Source organism: Cervus canadensis, chromosome 30 (assembly GCF_019320065.1).
Source record: "Cervus canadensis isolate Bull #8, Minnesota chromosome 30, ASM1932006v1, whole genome shotgun sequence".
Taxonomy (NCBI): Eukaryota; Metazoa; Chordata; class Mammalia; order Artiodactyla; family Cervidae; genus Cervus; species Cervus canadensis.
Genome location: NC_057415.1, coordinates 43,526,861 through 43,546,224, shown reverse-complemented (window position 1 = coordinate 43,546,224; position 19,364 = coordinate 43,526,861). Strand labels below are relative to the sequence as shown.

The 19,364-nt window shown below is 47.4% G+C and overlaps 1 protein-coding gene across 4 annotated transcripts in view; it reads left to right on the top strand.

Moving 5' to 3' along the window:
• Positions 1-19,364, top strand: part of SNTG2 (syntrophin gamma 2) — a 113,358-nt gene that overhangs the window by 24,923 nt on the left and 69,071 nt on the right. For all 4 annotated transcript variants that reach the window (XM_043453827.1, XM_043453826.1, XM_043453825.1 and 1 more), the window contains exon 2: positions 16,585-16,722. In XM_043453827.1, coding sequence (XP_043309762.1) covers positions 16,585-16,722 — 138 coding nt within the window. The remainder of the gene's footprint in view (positions 1-16,584; positions 16,723-19,364) is intronic.

The window sequence follows — 19,364 nt, the reverse complement described above, 5'->3', positions numbered from 1 at the left end:
CTATAATAGTTTTACCACTTATACAGTGATAAGAAAGGATGTCTAATTTGGAGAAGATTTGGATAGTAATTATGTTTTACTCTTACAGAAAAATAAACACAAGCTTATGAATTACATATATTTAAATTATTCTTAAATTTGACTTTTTGAAGTTGCCCATGCAGTGTAGTTTTCAGTTCTGTCTTCCGACAGACTCAGTGATGTAACAGCACGTGTGACAGGAAGTGCTGTTTCAAAGCATTTAACGTCGGTGTGGCAGGAGAGAATACCACGACAACACGAATTGCACGCACGTAATTGTCTTTCAGAGAGCCATCCTGAAGAAGGAGAAGACACTGTTTAGAAAAGAGCACCTGGGAACATCGATTTTTGCAGAGAAAGTTCTGCTGCATGGGCAGCCTGCTCTGTGGCCACCACACCTAGTTCTGTGGACGTGTGCACCTGAGCCACCCCTGGGAGCTCAGGAGATGTGACTGCCTCAGTGTCGGGTCATTAGACACACTTACACACGCGCACGCACACAGACACGCACACACACGTACGCACGCACACACACGTACACACACGCACACACATGCACACACACACACACACCCCACACACGGGTTCATCATTTGTCAAGGTCCACAGTCCATATAGTCAAAGCTATGGTTTTTCCAGTGGTCATGTATGAATGTGAGAGTTGGACCATAAAGAAAGCTGAGTGCCGAAGAATTGATGCTTTTGCACTGTGGTGTTGGAGAAGACTCTTGAGAGTCCCCTGGATAGCAAGGAGATCAAACCAGTCCATCCTAAAGGAGATCAGTCCTGAGGATTCACTGGAAAGACTGGTGCTGAAGCTGAAACTCCAGTACTTTGGCTACCTGATGCAAAGAACTGACTCACTGGAAAAGACCCTGATGCTAGGAGGAATTGGGGGCAGGAGGAGAAGGGGACGACAGAGGAGGAGATGGCTGGATGGTATCACTGACTCGATGGGCGTGGGTTTGAGCAGCTCTGGGAGATGTGATGGACAGGGAGCCTGGCGTGCTGCCACCCGTGGTGTCGCCAAGTGTTGGACATGACTTAGCAAATGAACAACAACAACAAAACCTGCCTGATCTCAGTCACGACTGAGGACGAGGGGCTTTGCTTTCACCCTCTCTCCATTCTTTCTGTTTTAAGGAAAATCAGATGCTCTGTCAGGCGGGGAAGACGTCCTGCTAAGGTGCTCTCTGCCCGCTGCCGTCGCGTCTGATGATGGAGTGGACTGTCCTGGTTGAAAGGCCAGGGCTTCTGCTGGTGTCCTTTGTGTTTGAGAGAAAAGGGGATGAACTGTCAGAACAAGCAGTTTACCTCCAGTGGTGGTTGAAGGGTGTTGGCTTGTGATTCAGAACAAAGTAGTGGGCAGTACAACGTGCCAGAAAGGGATAATGCAGTGAGATGCCCATCCGGTCGGTCCACATTTGGTGTAATGAGGACAGAGCCTGGGCACTTAGAACAAAATGAAGACAGAGGCTGGGCACTTAGAAAGTCAACTTACGTGTTTGTCCAGAAGATTTATTTATTGCTCATCATTGAGCTTTAGAATATAGTCAATTATGAACTTACAGATCAGTATACAGTTCAAAATTTTTGAAATACTTATTATCACTTTGTAATTTATTGTGCAATCAGCTTTAACAATTAAACTAGTTTCTATTGTTTGGGTTTTAATGTTTTTCTTTTGACTTAATTAAATTTTTGAATTTGTAAAAAATTACATTGTGAAAAATTAAAACTATAGAAAAGAAAACTCAGAGAATTCTCAATTCAGTCCCTATTCACTCAATCTGGATATTTCCTGCACATGTTGGTAATCATTTTGGTTATTTTCTGGGTTAATTTATGTTTATTATATTTACTTTTGAAAAATTAATATGTACTTTCTTCACTTTCTTATATATTCCTCTCCTTACAACATCACCCTTCAGACGGAAGTTATCACACGCCGTGTGCATGGCATGGTGCCTCAGCTTGCCTTGACCTTGGCTCCATGCTGGTGTGTGGCTGTCCCCTCCTGGTTGCAGGGCAGTCACTGCATGAAGGTGCGGTGTGTACATTCAGCCAGTCCCCTACTAATGACGCTGTATTCTTTCCAGGCTTTTGGGAATACAGAAGTGTTGCAGGTAGTATTTCTGCATATGTTGTTTTCTGTAGGTGAGGGTGTCTTGAAGTTAGAATCTTTTGAGGAGGCGTCACAGGGTCGAATAGTAAAAGCACACTTCACTGGGGGATTTGAGTTTCTCTCCCTGGGGTAGTACATTTTGCACTTAACTGAACAATTTATTTCCTTCAGGGGTTCACCAGTGGAGGCTGTTGTCACGGGTTTATGTGTTTATGAGTCAGAGCTCTGATACACGGCTTCCCAGCTGGGAGCACAGGGCCCGCGCTTCTGGTTGACCAGGTGTATTTCCGCCTTCACCTGTCTCCTGGTTATGCCTCTGGTGTCAGCTGTGGGTAATCTTACCTGCTCTCCTTGCCGGCCTCTAAGGTCTGTGCAAGATGTCCGTCAGATTTTTAAAGTTACAGTTTTCCGGTGGGAATCTGAGATTAGTTCTCTAGCTTAATTGGGCAGAGTCTTTTTCCCTTATCTGTAGTGAAAGTGCTGTGACACCGTCACCTAATTAAATGCTGACCAAGCTCGGCGCTGACGGTTAGAGAACAGCGCCACCTAGGCTTCCGGGGGCTAGTCCCGCGGACGGCAGGGAAGTCAGGCTGCAGCGGAGCGGCCCCAGCGGCCGGACCGCCGTCCTGGCCGTCCTGGGAAGAGCCTCCCGGGGCTTAGCTGTCAGCCTGCGTGCTCTGCTGAACGCATTCTCAGGCGCGAAACTGCTCTGTGCTGCCCTGTCAGCGCACACATTTTGGAGCTGGTGAATGTGTTTAGTGTTCAGTTAAGGAATTAAGAAATTCCATTGCAGTATTATCTCTGGACAATTCATTGAGTGGTGATTTAATTTATTATCATAACATGAAGCAGTAAAGATAAAGTGCAGTGAAGTAGTTGTAAAGTTTACCATTAAAACTTGAATTTGCATTAGGTAGCAATTTGTCTCTACTTAAAAAAAACAATGTTTGAAATAATGCTCTTACTGAAATGCTACTTAACCACTCTTTTTAGTACCAACTGATAATAAATAAAGTGAAGACTTTTTGTGATTCAAAATTATGATGATTTGCTGACACAATTAGTAAATTCCTTTGAATTTTGACCACATGATTTGTTCTTGTATACTGTCTCATCGGAGTTTTATTTACATCACATGAAACTAGCTGTCAGGGTGTTGGGAATGGTTTGGACAATCATTTCTAGAATGCGGGGTTACCCAACACCCATCTATGTAGAGATGATGTTAGCATAAGAATTTCCCCAGCACAATGGAATGATTTTAGCAGTGATTCTACATTTGTGCTTTGAGTTGCATTTATTTGGAGAATAAAAGCTATCTTCATTTCATATCTTAATCCAATTTATGTCCATCATTTTTGTAAGAAAGAGTGATTTCTCTGGTAAGAAATGTGTTATTACATGACAGAAAAGCCCAGGACTGTGTTCCATTCAGTGCTCTGGATATTGAATTTCATTTTTAAACATAAACTAATGAGGTGTGTGTGGTTAGTACCACGTGGGCATGATGGAGTATGTGAACCATTTATTGAAACTTAAGGGGGGAAAATGTCTAACAGGAAGTTCTCTAATTCAACCTAATATAACATTAGAGTGGAAAATTAGCTGATTTTTCTCGTGTAAATTTTCCCAGATGAAGAAACTGTATAGAATTTAGTGTCAAGTATGTAATCACTGTGGATGGTGATTGCAGCCATGAAATTAAAGGACGCTTACTCCTTGGAAGGAAAGTTATGACCAACATAGAGAGCATATTAAAAAGCAGAGACATTACTTTGTCAACAAAGGTCCGTCTAGTCAAGGCTATGGTTTCCAGTGGTCATATATGGATGTGAGAGTTGGACTGTGAAGAAAACTGAGCACTGAAGAATTGATGCCTTTGAACTGTGGGTTGGAGAGGACTCTCAAGAGTCCCTTGGACTGCAAGGAGATCCAACCAGTCCATCCTAAAGGAGATCAGTCCGGGTGTTCATTGCAAGGACTGATGCTGAAGCTGAAACTCCAATACTTTGGCCATCTCATGTGAAGAGTTGACTCAGTGGAAAAGACCCTGATGCTGGGAGGGATTGGGGGCAGGAGGAGAAGGGGACAACAGAGGATGAGATGGTTGGATGGCATCACCAACTCAATGGACATGAGTTTGAGTAAGCTCTGGGAGTTGGTGATGGGCAGGGAGGCCTGGCGTGCTGCAATTCATGGGGTCACAAAGAGTTGGACACGACTGAGTGACTGAACTGAACTGATGTACTCCTAACTACTACAAAGTTTCTAAACTAGAACAGTGTTTCCAAAAGAGAGAAGCTGATTTTCTTGACACTATATTAGCTCACATTACCATGTAATGACGTTAACTGGGAAAATGAAATGCCTTTCTTTTATGTAACACACGTTAGATTTCCTTCTTTGGTTCTGATTTTACAAATGAACAGGCTGAGGTTTTGTTCACAGAGCAAACAGCCTGTTTGGTGGAGGAGGTCAGTTAAAAGCTTCTGAGTCAGAGCAGGTGGGTCAGGCTGTCCCCCTGGGTTCCAGGTCTTGGCCCAGGTCCCCAGTGGCCGACAAGGAAGACCTCTGAGGGTCTGGGAGGGACGTACCTACACAAGGACCCGATTTAATCAGGCGCCTCCTCCTTCCAGGGTCAAGGGTCAAGACAGGCCCCCCGTGGGAAGTGGGCAGTGGCCCTGGGTTGGTCTTTCAGGGAGGAGACTGCGTCGGGGCGCGTGCATCCCATCCTCTGCCTGGCACGTGGGGCAGCTTGAGCGTGCATTTAGATCAGCTCGGGATGTGGGTGTGTGTGGGGGGCTGTGTCGCCATCCTGGGAGGACTGTGTCCCCGTCCTGGGAGGACCAGACACCTCCTCCCTCCTGGCCTCTGCTTCCCACCCTTGGGTCCAGCCTGCCCGCCGGAGTCTGGGGTCCTCAAGGCGTGTCTCATCTGGAGGGTGTAAGCACGCCTGCAGAGGCCCCAGGGCGAGTGAGGAGTCAAGGAGTCAAGGTTTCCTCCAGGAAGAGAGGAAGCTGGAGCAGGAGGAGGAGCCCCCAGGAGGCCGAGGAGCTGCGGGGTCCAGCGGGACAGCAGGGGCGTCCAGCCTGGCCGCTGCCACCAGGGCCTGAGCTCCGACCTCAGCGCTGAGCTCACACTTGTCTCTCTACGTCTGCGCCGCCTCCAGTGATGACCTGAGTCATTTTCCTAACCTCAGGTGCTGGCCTGTTGCTCAGGTGGGTGTTCGGCTGGTCCATCTTGTCTGTCTGCTTGGACTCAGGAAGGCAACGTGAAGTTTGGAGCCTGGATGGCCGCTTGGCCAGAGGGTGTCCTCCCTGTGGCCCCCCTCCAGTGCTGGGTGGCCCGGTCTTATTCCTGGAATGTTCTCCATTTAAACAAGGAGAGGTGCTTAAAATCCAGTGACTTGCCCGGGCCTGTGGGGTGTGCATCTGGATGATGGTGAATCTATTTTTAAAGCAATTCTCTGCAGTCAGAATGTGCAAATAGATGCTGAGTCTTTGTTTTGGAACATGGAGACTAAAAGGCTTTAATTTTTTGTTAAACAATGTTTTGTTAAAGTGTAAAATATGAATTTATGCCTCAGGTAGGTAGAAAGTTATCATGAGAATGTCCATAGCATGGGTCACGTCCCTGATCTGATGGCCGCATGAAGGTTTGGTCCATGGTACGTGCTCTCAGGCTGACTGGCCTGACCCCAGTGACCATCCCTCCTGCTGGACAACTCAGTGACCCATGGTGTCCAGGAAGCTTGGGTGACGAAGATGAGGTGGGTCCCGTGGACTCAGTGGTTCCTCCAGACCCCTCATCACTGTGCCCGCCCAGCTCCAGGTGTGGCCACGCCTCTGCTCCACGACCGCAGCTTCTTGACTCCACCCAACAAGTGCTCTCGAGCTGGTGCCTGAGCTGGGAGGTGGTGCGGCGTAGCTGCGGATGTGGGAAGGGTAGGGTGTGGTCTGCACTGGGGACGGCTCTTGAAGGCAGGGGTCTGCAGACTCTTCCAGCAAAGGACCCGATAGTGCTTCCCGCTGCGTGGCCTCCGAGGCCGGGACTCTGTCCAGCTCTTGCGGGGGCGAGTAGCTGCCTCGTGTGGAGAGTGAAGAATTGGCATTGTGTGTGCTAACAAAAGTACTCAGCAGGAAAGCATGCCTTCATCTAGCTCCTTGTGCAGCGAGATGAGTCTCCAGAGAAAGTATTTACCATGAGATCTCGCTTACACGTGTGATCTAAAAAAATAAAAAATAAAACCGAAACCACACTCACAGAGAACAGGCTGGTGCAAGAGGCAGGATGAGGGTAGAGGGGGAAGTGGTGAACTTGGTTTTATACATATATATATATATATAATTTAAATAAATAGGATTAAAAAGAGAACTGATGGATCCTCTCAAAGGTACGAAACGGGATTGCCAAAAGAAGGATGAAGAGACAGTGAAACTTTGAAAGTGTCACTGTAGTCGGTGTCTGCCCAGAAGTGAACGAGGACAGCCTGGTGGCGAGTCCATGCTGTTCCAAGCAGACACCTCAGACCCCGCCAGGTGGGTGAGCCCCACTCTGCCGAGGCTGGCCCCCTTCTCTCCTTCACCTCCCCCTCCTTTGGCATTTTAAAAGTCTCAGATCAGTGGTCGTAAGAGTCTTGGAGCCCCTGCTGACGCTTACTGTCTGAGCGGGGACCTGCGGCCTCGGGCATGTCCTCCCTGGTGTCTAAGGACCGACAGGTCGGTGGTCACGGTCTGCGCTCTGTTTCATCAGAGTTTCTACCTTATCTTTAGAGCCCTGTTACCGTCTTTACAGAAGTATCCAGTGCCTCAGGCTGGATCCACTGGTCAAAATCTTTGCAAAGGGCCTATTACCCTTGTACTGTAAGGATATTTGTGCATTACTCATTTCTGTTAGGAATTTTAAGCAAGATTGCTTCTTCTCATTGTAACTACATTCTCACAGAGTGAATGTGTAAGTTTCCACTACCAGACTGGAAAAAAAAAAAAAAAAGAAACCAACAGCAAATAGATTACTGTGGCAAACATGCTCTTGTGGCACGGCTGGTTCTTCAAATGAAGTAGATGGTGGCTTCTCCAAGCCTCTTCCCAGAAAGCCTTCCCAGGGAGGACGTCAGGGGCTGGCCTGCCCTTGACCTCAGAGATTGGAGCAGCCCCGTCCTTCTTCAAGCCAGCAACTCCCATCGGGTAGTCAGGTGCTCACGCTTAGTAGCATCCAAACTAGGCATTTGTGCCATTTTCTTTTGTAATATTGTGAGTTAAAGTGTAAAGAAATTTAGTGCAGTAAAGATGGGTCTTACCGATTATACAGGAGAATCTGTCTTCTGAGAGACTTAGTTATTAAGTATCTCAACCGTATGATTGTTTTGACACTTGCCGCCCAAGTTCACCTGAACCCTGCTGCATTCAGTAACGACAGCTCGCAATATCTACGGTGAGGAGTGTGCCTGATTTATTGTCAGAGTCAAAGGTAAAGGCCTCTCCACTGAAATCCCGGGCACTCTGGGGACATTTAGACTCGCGGGGGTTATTCTATTTCCACTAACTGTTGGCTCTTTCCAAATGAGCCCACGTTTTGTTTCTGCCTTTTTCCAGACTGAAATCCTCATTCAGACTATTCCCCTTGACAGTCAGTTCCTCTTTGCAGAGCTGTAAGTTTCTGTAGAGCATGTGGAACCTGGGGCAGACCCCTTGCTGGAAGCAGCAGTATCTCTTAGTGCGGATAAGGATCTTCACTCTCGCTTTTGGAGTCAGATAAATCCCCACTTGTAATATATAAAGACTTGTCTCGGTAACTTCAGCAACAGTGTCTGAGTGACTGACAGCTGAATCAGTCAGGTAATAATAAATGGTAATTCATTAATTTTTTTGTGATGGTTTTAATGTCTTTTATGACTTTTAAATGCGTGTACACGTCTCTTAAGCTTTTTCTCACAATTGGATTTCATTTTAAAATGCAGTCTAAGGAAGTAGATGTCTATTTTAAATAACACTGAAATGCTTTTTGTGTGTCAAATCCAAGTTATTCAAATGTTATTCCATTTTGTTGAGTCTTTTGATCTTTGGGGCTCATTATAGCAGTCTATTTTTACAGAAATAGAAATCATTCAACATCATAAGAGTCCTACCTTTTTTCCCTTCGAGAAATGCATCTTAAGTAGGTCATTATTGACAGATCTCGCTTGTTGCCTTTGATGTCTATAAAGTCACGGGGATGGATGGTGGGGTGAATCTGACGTCCAAGTGGCAGTTTCAAGGTCAGTGTCGCTGATTAAAGTCTGACTCAAATTTTAAAGCCGACGATTAAAGTGCCTTATCTGACGTTTTCCTTGGATCATGGAAACATACAAGCCCTGCCTCTCACCACCACGGGCAGCCAGCTATGTCTCCGGGCACCTTCCTCCCTGTGGGAGGACTGATGTGTGTTCAGACCTTCCGTGTCCGTGTGTGGAGAGCTGGCCAGACACTGCCTGCCCACTGCTGAGCCCCGTCGGGCTGTCCTGGGTGAGGGCTCTGGACTGGAAGGATGGGGGCAGGCGGTCAGTCAGGAGGAGCTGAGGTCAGCGGCCCTGGCTCCAGCCCACACCTGCCCATGGGCCCCATGCAGCCCCAAACCCACGGTCGCCCCCTCCCTGCCTTTCGCCTCCAGCCCCCAGGAAGGCTGATCCTTTCTCCTGCTTCCATCTGGGTCGTCCTCAAAGCTCCCTGCCCTGAGAGTGTCCCAGAGAGTTTCCGGACCCTGCTCCCCTTGCCTGTAACGTGTGGGACCCCTGGGCAGTGGTCCCCAAAGCTCGGCCAGGATGCCCTCACAGACCCGCACCCTCTCCTGAGATCCTGGCCTCAGCCTTTCTCCTTCCTCCCTTCCTCCCACAGCTTGGCCCCAGCCCCACCAGCCCCAGCTTCCCCCTGCAGCTCCAGCATCCCAGGGCCCTGAGAAGTCCTGGGGCTCCATGTGGAGTTTCTCTCCACCGTTGCCAGCCTCAGGGTGGATCCACTCATCCCGAGAATCTGTTGATGCCAGGGAAACCTTGCGTCCTCAAACACGAAGTCCCCTTCTTTGTGTTCCAAATTAAAATAATTTGGAGCTTTCCTTTGAAATTGGCATCACACCTGATGGCAGGTATCAGTTCACAAGGCGTGACGGCAGCCGTCATCTCCCAGGAGGTGGGACTCGTGACAGCATAGGCGTCCTGCCCCGCGACTCTGCTGCTGCTGATGCCTCCGAGGTGGGCGGGGCTCGGCCTCGGAGGTGGGCGGGGCTCGGCCTCCGAGGTGGGCGGGGCTCGGCCTCCGAGGTGTGCCTGTGGACAGAGCTCCGCTGCCCACAAACGCAAAGGTTTCTGAGTTTGCTCTGCGTTCATTGTTCTTTTTCTGTCAGCTTTCAGTTAACGAGGTGGATGGATTTTCAGCTGATGCCGATGTTCATTTGAAGTCAGAGGTTTACAGAAAGTGGGTGGGCGTGTGTTGTCAGGAGCATCGGGAGGTGTGGTGAGCTGCCCACAGGGGCCCCACAAACCTGCCCTCTCCCCAGGCCCTGTCCCTCCGCCCGGGACCATTTCTGTCACCCTCAGCCGGTCCTTGGACGGAGAGCATTCAGCCAGAGTGCGTGTGATGGTTTTTCCCGTGTCGTTTTGCTTTTTGTGCATTGTTAGGAACGACTTCCTAAGCCAAGAATATATTTATTGAAATTTTCAATTCATCTTTAACACAGATGGAATAAAGTAAGGGTCCGACTCACAGTTTCCTCTTGGGGCTCGCTGTTGTCCTGATGGTGTTTATTCTTGTTCCTCACCGTCAGCGACACCCGCCGGCACCGTCTCCTCGCTCAGAGGGACTCATCCCGGGCTCTCCTGTGTTCTTGTGGTCAGTTTTTCAAACCCTGTTATCATTTTCCCCCACAATTTCCATTATTATAAATGGACAGTGTCATACTCCTTCAATTATAATATGCAATGAATATCAATATACATTTTATGTATCGCTGTGAAGAGTAAGGCTGTCCATGAAATATTGAAAGAACATCCTTTATCCTTGGTTTCACAGATGCTAAATTATGAACAAAAATCCATGTTAGAACCAGTGGCAAACCTCCCACCACTTCTTTTCTAGCAGCGCTTCAACTCCTCTTGGCCTTGTTTTCCCTTTAATCGGGGTCTTTCTGTCAAGGTCTAGACTGATTCATATTCTGGGTGGAATACAGTGACTGCGTAGACCAATTTGGGGACAGTTTCCCATCCACAGGCATTTCTCTATTTAATTAGTATTTCTTTAGTATTTTTCAATGAACGATTAAATTTTTTCCTTTTAAGTATTCATGCTGTTTTGCATATTCTTGAATAACTAATGGCTTGGGGGGAGAAAGACATAGTCTCAGTTTTTTTCTCCAGGTTCTATTGTGTAAATGCATGAGTCATACTGATAGATTCCACTTTTATCCATCCATATTTCTAGATGTTCATAATTTCTCAGATGTCTGTACATTTCTTTGGTCTTATTTATGGACATTATTATCATCTGTGAATATTGTTAATGTAGTAAATTGTTTATGCCTTTAAGAGTATTTTTCCCTGCCTCATGTTGGGCAAAGGTAAACTGAGAAATTCTGAATCACAGCAGGGGGGTTGAGAATTCTATCATCTCACCTTCTAGAGTGACATTTACTGGAGAGGTTGTAACCAGCCGCTCTGTTATAGATTCACAAAATTAGTGAGCATCTCTCTCAGCCTCCAAGAGGAAGTTTTCCATATTCAACACAGAATCACTGATGCTCTGAGTCTCATTTAGAGGTTTCCCAGATAGTTGGGAAAGATACCTTTTAATAAAAGACTTTGTCATGAATGACTTGTCAGGTTGAGGCTTGTACATAATCCTACAGGAGTCTCTGTGCTCTGAGCTGTGGTGTGGGGGCTCCCAAGAGTCCCGTCCACCCGCCCCGTGTGGTCCAGTCCTGCCTCCATCCTGGGCTGGGCTGTGTGTCCACGGCATTGGGCAGCAGTGAGGAAGCTCAGTTACAGGAAAGACAGCTCCTGACTTTGGAGCTCTTTGTAAGCTCTGTGCATGAGTCTTTATCAAACATGTGCTACCCAAACCTCTCACTCTGTGGGCTCCATTCTTCTCTCCTAATAACCTCTTTTACTGAACAGAATCTCCCAATTCTAATACAGAATACTTTATCAATTTCTAATTTATAGTTAGGGCTTTTTTGCAAGTTGTTGACCTTTACTCCAGGTAAACCTTACTCCAAGTTGTTGAATATATTTTCATTTTCTTATAAATATTTCATTCTTTGCCTTCATATAGAGCTTACGTCCAACAATGTTTGATTTTTTTGTACATTGTGAAGCGGGGTTCACTTTTCTGTGTGTTGCAAAGACTGTTCTTCCCAGGCCTCATGCAGGGCCCCGTTCACGGTCCGAGGGGCATGTGTGCCTCGTCCGTCTCGGTTCTCGGCTCTCTCCTCCTTAGCCCTGTTCTCCTTGAGCACACGCCCCATTTCAGCTGCTGCAACCTTTGAATGGTTCGTGCTGTCAGTCTGTGTGCATGTGAAGCTGTGTTTCTCTTTTCCAAGATTACCTTGACTACACTTGAGCCTTGTGTTTCTATCTAAAATTGAGAATCGCTTTGTCAATTTCTAAAAATATGCTGAGGTTATGGTTTTCTGTTGTTTTGAATCTCAGATTAACCTGGGGAGCACTGACACCTTGGCCATGTAAGTTCATCTGTCTCACGAGCACGATCTGTTCTGTGACATTTAAGGCCCCTCATACCCTCCTCCTGTGTTAGTTGCTGAGTCGTGTCTGATTCTTGTGACCCTGTGAACTGTAGCCCTCCAGGCTCCTATGTTCGTGGGGTTCAGGCAAGACACTGGAGTGGGTTGTCATCCCCTCCAGGGGTTCTTCCTGACCCAGGGTCTCCTGCATTGCAGGCAGCTTCTTTACCGACTGAGCCACCAGGGAAGTCTCTTAATAACATTACTAAACATTTCAGTGTAGAGACCTTACATGTCTATTATTAGATTTATTTCTAGATGTTGATGACTTTTTAATGCTGCTGCACGTTGCATCTTTTTACGACTTCCAGTTGTCACGCTTGTTGCTCATGTGCTGACATGAACTTTCAGAATACTGGCAGAGAAGAGCACTGACCCTTCGTTAAGGCCATGAGCTGTCGCTTATCTGTTTTCCCACTTTAGGTTTGTCTCCGTGCTCAGGAGCAGCGGCAGTGGAAAAACCTGGGTTGGTTTCTGCTTTCCCGCCTTTGGGCCTCGTCTGTCTGTAAAGGCATGTGTGTCCCCCAGGGCAGGAGCTGCCGGGCCCAGCTGTGAGGGTGAGCAGCCCGCAGGAGGAAGTTTTCCATAATCAGCACAGAGAATCACAGATGCTGAGTCTTGTTTAGAGGTTTCCCGGAAGGTCGGGGAAGGTACCTTTTATTAGAAAGCTTCATTGTGAATGACGTTTGTCAGGTGTCTTTTGAGGCTTGTTTGTGATCCTACAAGAGTCTCTGTGCTCTGAGCTGTGGTGTGGGGGCTCCCAGGAGCCCCGTCCACCGGCCCCGTGTGGTCCTGTCCCACGTCCATCCCGGGCTGGGCTGTGTGCCCACGGCGCTGGGCAGGAGTGACGATGCTCGGTTACAGGGAAAGCAGCTCCGTTTTGGGGCACGCTCTTCCTCTCTTGGGTCACCCTTTTGGGGGGACGCCTGCTGTGAGCAGCCAGTGGGAGGAGCCCGGGCCCAGCCCAGGGCCTGGCAGCACAGGAGCAGCTGGGGGCTGATCTGTCACCCGGAGCCCACTCCCACCCGACTGCCGCCCCACGACTGACCACGGCCGCAGGAGACCCACAGAGAAGCGCCAGGCAGGCCCCTCCAGATCCCAGGAGCCCTGAGGTCTGGGGCGTCTCACTAGGCCCTGGTGGGTGACTGTTACACGGAGTAAGGGACACTGACGTTCAGGTGAAAAGCTACTTTCCCTTCCTTGTTCATTGCTCAAGACGTATTTTCGTTTTTATATTTTTCTGCATCTGGTTTGGTAATATTTTCATGTTTGCATTTATGTTCAAGAAGGTGATAGATAAGTTAATTTACTTTGTCATAACCTCCTTGCTGGGTTTTTGTGTCCAACTTGGCTTGGGTTTATACAAGTTAAATGGTGTTCCTTTTTAGTTTTTCTCAAAGACTTTGTGAAGTTTTTTTTCTTGAAATATGTGGAATTCACTGATGAAGCTGGTATAGCCCTAGAGTTTACTTTGTAAAAGAATTTTAATAGTGGATTCAACTTTTAAAACAAATGTAATAATATTTGCATAAAAACAGTGATGAATAGGAGTAACCAGGTGGGTGTGGCTGTTCCAATAAAACTTTATTCACAGAAACAGGACCTTGGCTACCCTGAGATTAGATTGATTTTCAACAGCTTTTTTAAAAATAAAAATGCATTGACAGATGTAACTATTCTTTGAAACACCATTTCAAAGAGCTGTAACTTCATTATCCATTCAAAATACATTCTTATTTCCACTGTGATTTTTTTTAATTTTTTATGGCTTCTTATTTATTGATTTATTTAAATTGGAGGCTAATTACTTTACAATATTGTGGTGGTTTTTGCCATACATTGACATGAATCGGCCACGGGTGTACATGTGTCCCGCATCCTGACCCCCCTCCCTCCTCCCTCCGCATCCCATCCCTCTGGGTTATCCTAGTGCACCGGCTTTGAGTGCCCTGTTTCATGTATCAAACTTGGACTGGCGATCTATTTCACATATGGTAATATGCATGTTTCAATGCTATTCTCTCAAATCATCCTACCCTTGCCTTCTCCCACAGAGTCCAAACTCTGTTCTTTATATCTCTGTCTCTTGGTGTCTCACATATAGGGTCATCATTACCATCTTTCTAAATTTCATATATATGCGTTAATATACTGTATTGGTATTCTTCTTTCTGCCTTACTTTACTCTGTATAATAGGCTCTGATTTCATCCACCTCATAAGAACTGATTCAAATGCATTCTTTCTAAAAGCTGAGTAATATTCCATGGTGTATATGTACCACAGCTTCCTTATCCATTCATCTGCTGATGGGCATCTAGGTTGCTTCCATGTCCTGGCTATTATAAACAGTGCTGCGATGAACATTGGGGAGCACGTGTCTCTCAGATCTGGCTTCCTTGGTGTGTATGCACAGGAGTGGGATTGCTGGGTCATATGGCAGTTCTATTTCCAGTTTTTTAAGGAATCTCCACACTGCTCTCCATAGTGGCTGTACTAGTTTGCATTCCCACCAACAGTGTAAGAGGGTTCCCTTTTCTCCACACCCTCTGCAGCATTTATTGCTTGTAGACTTTTGGATAGCAGCCATTTTGACCAGCGTGAGATGGTACCTCATTATGGTTTTGATTTGCATTTCTCTGATAATGAGTGATGTTGAGCATCTTTTCTTGTGTTTGTTAGCCATCTGTACATCTTCTATGGAGAAATGTCTGTTTAGTTCTTTGGCCAATTTTTTGATTGCGTTGTTTATTTTTCTGGTATTCATAAGCTGCTTATATATTTTTGAGATTAATTCTTTGTCAGTTGCTTCATTTGCTATTATCTTCTTCCATTCTGAAGGCTGTCTTTTCACCTTGCTTATAGTTTCCTTAGTTGTGCAAAAGTTTTTAAGTTTAAGTAGGTCCCATTTGTTTATTTTTGCTTTTATTTCCATTACTCAGGGAGGTGGGTCATAGAGGATCTTGCTGTGGTTTATGTCAGAGAGTGTGATTTTTACACCTCTGATCTGTGGTGGTTTAGACGTTTGTTAATCAATGTTGAGAAGGAGGTTTGGTGTTCTCTCTTGCTGCTCACTTTCCACTGTGGAGAATGTGAGGACACGGTCCTTCTCACTGAATCACAATCAGTGATTCTGACCCTGTGAAAAAATTTCATATTAGAGTATTTTTAAAAAATTTTTATTTAGTCGCTAAGTCATGTCTGACTCATTTGCGACCCCATGGACTGGAGCCCACCAGGCTCCTCTGTCCATGGGATTCTCCAGGCGTGAATACCAGAGTGGGTTGCCGTTTCCTTCTCCAGGGCGCCTTCCTGACCCGGGGATGGAGCCCACGTCTCCTGGCCTGCCGGGCAGAGACTTTCCCACTGAGCCACCTGGGCAGCCCCAAGCTGGAGAATGGTTCACTCACAGCGTTGTGTGTGTTTTAGGGAAAGAGCAAAGTGATTCAGTTTCCCTGTCTAGATAGCTCCAAGGTATTAGGTTATAGTTCCCCGAACAGTAGGTCTTCGTTGGTTATCTATTGTATATATAGTAAAGTTAGTGATATATAGTGTTGCTTTGATCCTAGACATGTATTAAATATTCTGTTTTTATCTGCAGTGAAGATTTTTTAGCAGGAATCTCAATTCCACTAAGTCATTATAAGAAGAAAATCATACCGTGTTACTGTTTCTTTGTTCTTAATATTCTGTTCCTTCATCGGGAAAAGCTTTGTGTTGACCACGGATCAGTGTCCACCAGCCCCGCCCTCGGGGTCCATGTGGCCCGTTGTTTCTGCTCCAGCCTCAACCCTGCCGGCGCTCACTCCTGGGGCCTGGCCGGGACTCTGCGGGCCCTGGGGCCGTCCTCTGGTCCCGGGTGGCAGACCAGACCCCGGCGGCCTCACCGAGCATCCTACCTGCCGTCTCCCCTCCCCCAGGTGCGGGGCCGTGTCCGAGGCCGTGCTGGCCAGAGTTCTGCGCAGGAACCGGGGGGACGGGGTGGCCGTTCCAGTGGTCTCCTGTGACCCGTGCCACCCACTGACCAGGCCCCGCTCAGCCTGGGGCACATCCGTGACTCCACGTGGAGGAGCCAACTTCTCTAGTTTATCCAGGCTGCCTTTCTGACTCATCCATTCTTCACTTGCTAAAAACATGTATTATACAAATCCTGTAAAAACTGATCAGGAAGAAATATTTTAAAAATCCCATGATTTTGTTGAACTGTGGTGTTGCAGGAGATTCCCAAGAGTCCTTTGGGCCGCAAGGAGATCCAACCAGTCCATCCTCAAGGAAGTCAGTCCTGAATATTCATTGGAAGGACTGATGCTGAAGCTGAAACTCCAGTACTTTGGCCACCTGATGCAAAGAACTGACTCATTGGAAAATACCCTGATGGTGGGAAAGATTGAAGGAGAAGGGGACGACAGAGAATGAGATGTGTGGATGGCATCACCAACACAATGGACGTGGGTTTGGGTGGACTCCGGGCGTTGGTGATGGACAGGGAGGCTTGGTGTGCTGCAGTCCATGGGGTCGCAGAGGCGGACACGACTGAGCGACTGAACTGAACTGAATCAAACCCTCGTGAGATGCGCGGGTGTGTGGTGAGCACAGCTTGTTTCAGCCCGGGCGCGTTTGCCGGGGTCTCTGCTCTCTGTCCTCACACCTCCCACCTCTGCTCTGTTGCAGACTAAAACTGGGGTCGCCTCGGTGCACAGCGAAGGGTCTGGCCACGCCTATGACGTCCGCCTGAAGCTGACGAAAGAGGTACTGACAATTCAAAAACAGGATGTCATCTGTGCTGGTGGCAGCGGTCTCCGTGCAAACGTAAGTGCCTCTGCATCTGCAGGCCCGGGGCTTGTCTAGACCGTGTCACGCCGACACGCGAGAGGGACTCCCCAGACGGAAGCTCCCGGGGGGTCCTGCAGGACATGGCCTGACGGTCCTCAGCCCTGTCCAGATGTCCAGTTATTGCAAAGCAAAGTGTCTTTTCAAGTTTGTATTGTTTGCTCTCTCGATGGCTTTCTTAATTTTATTAATATATTTTCCTTGAGGAGCTTTATATTAAAAACATCCCCAGACAGCACACCATGAGACTGAGTATATTCTCATGGGAAACTAGAAAGCTGTGATGAGCAAGGTCATCTCCTTCCTGAAGGTGGAAGAACTCCAGAGTTTCTACCCGGAACCACAGGCAGCAAAAGGTGCAGCAGGTGCTTTGCAGAGTCTACCTGTTCCTTGCCTCCGTGGATGCAAATAGAGTTTTCACATAAAGCTTGGTCCTTCTTGCCTTCAATTATAAGTGAAATGTTCTTAATGTGTTGGATGTATTAGAATATTGAATAAAAATTAGGGAACAATGGTTTTGCTAGTTTGATCTCTAAATTTATCTTGCGACTACTGCAAATGATGTATAAATACGTTATATTTGAAGTTTCCTATTTTCCTCCCAGTGGGCTTAAATGGCTAAGGATACACAGGTGCATTCTGTGTCTCTGTATATTTATAATCTATGTAGATATTACCAGCATGGGTCATTACTCGTCCTCTGAATAGACCATCCCATTAGCTATAAAACTGATGAGCAAGAAGCCAGGTGGAGGAAAGGGTGTTCCTTCTGCGAGATTCTGGAAGTACCCCAAGGCTCTGCCATCCCCAGGTGGGCTGGCTCTTCTGGGGGTGCTGGATGGAGACGCCTTCTCTGTGGGTCTCTGAGTCCTTGTAACCTTAACCGCATAGAGGACGTGGGCAGGACGCTTCCACCCGGCCTGTCCACAGTCCTGTGGTCGGCATGCCGTCCTCAGCGTGGGTGCCCTGATGTCACCAACGGAGCCGCGACCTTGCCTCTGTGTCCTCACACGCATGTCTCCCCCTGGATGGCTTCCTCCTCCTTCTGTCCTGGAGCCCAAGGCCGCCCCCTGGTCCCGCCCCGGTTCTGGACTCGGTCGAGGGTGTCCCCTGCACATCCAGGGTGGCGGAGCCTCACAATGAGGGCGGGAGACAGGATGCTCCCCCTGGACCCTCAGGCCCGGGTTCTGCATCCCGTCCTCTCGAGGACATCCCCTGCCCCGCCCCATGGAGCCACATCCTCCAGCTCTTAGAAGAGTCCCTCGGAGCCAAGAGTGCCCCTCTCCAACAGGTGGGCAGCCTCGTGCTCACCCGCACAAGGCCCATCCCTTTGCTGATTGCCTTCCACGTGCTCTCAGGACCGTGGGCAGTGGGTGCAGAGGGAGCAGGAGGGAGCAGCCAGGGTGGTTCTGTAGCCACTTAAAAGTGGCACCTTTCTTAACAGTGAATTTGTAATCAATAGAAAGTTTCAGATAAGTTATAGTAAAAACAGGTAATATTTCTACACTATATTGTCCAGTTCAGTTCAGTCACTCAGTTGTGTCTCACTCTTTGCGACCCCATGAACCACAGCATGCCAGGCCTCCCTGTCCATCACCAACTCCCAGAGTCCACCCAAACCCATGTCCATCAAGTCAGTGATGCCATCCAACCATCTCATCCTCTGTCGTCCCCTTCTCCTCCCACCTTCAGTCTTTCCCAGCATCAGGGTCTTTTCCAGTGAGTCAGTTCTTTGCATCACATGGCTAAAGTATTAGAGTTTCAGCTTCAGCATCAGCCTTTCCAGTGAATATTCAGGACCAATTTCCTTTAGGATGGACTGGTTGGATCTCCTTGCAGGCCAAGGGACTCTCAAGAGTCTTCTCCAACACCACAGTTCAAAAGCATCAATTCTTCGGCACTCAGCATTCTTTATGCTCCAACTCTCACATCCATACATGACCACTGGAAAAACCATAGCTTTGACTAGAGGACCTTTGTTGGCAAAGTAATGTCTCTGCTTTTTAATATGCTGTCTAGGTTGGTCATAGCTTTTCTGTTTCCATTGTTTCCCCATCTATTTGCCATGAAGTGATGGGACCAGATGCCATGATCTTCATTTTTTGAATGCTGAGTTTCAAGCCAGCTTTTTCACTCTCCTCTTTCACTTTCATCAAGAGGCTCTTTAGTTCCTCTTCACTTTCTGCCATAAGGGTGGTATCATCTGCGTATCTGAGGTTATTGATATTTCTCCCTGCAATCTTGATTCCAGCTTGTGCTTCATCCAGCCCAGCATTTCCCATGACGTACTCTGCATATAAGTTAAGTACCAGGGAGACAACCTACAGCCTTGTTGTACTCCTTTCCCAATTTGGAACCAATCCGTTGTTCCATGTCTGGTTCTAACTGTGTGTCTTGACCTTCATACAGATTCCTGTGTATTATCCAGGGAAAATAAATTATACTTTTTAGAATTCAGTGTCAGAGTCTCTGCCCAAGGGACTCTGTCAGAGTCTTCTTGATGGAAATTATTGGCTCCTTCATAAGAATGATGGGTGTGTGTTCGTAAATTTATGTTTACAGTTTCAAGTGATTTATTGGTGCCCAAAGCTTGATGTTGAGACTGCCTGCTTTATCTAAGA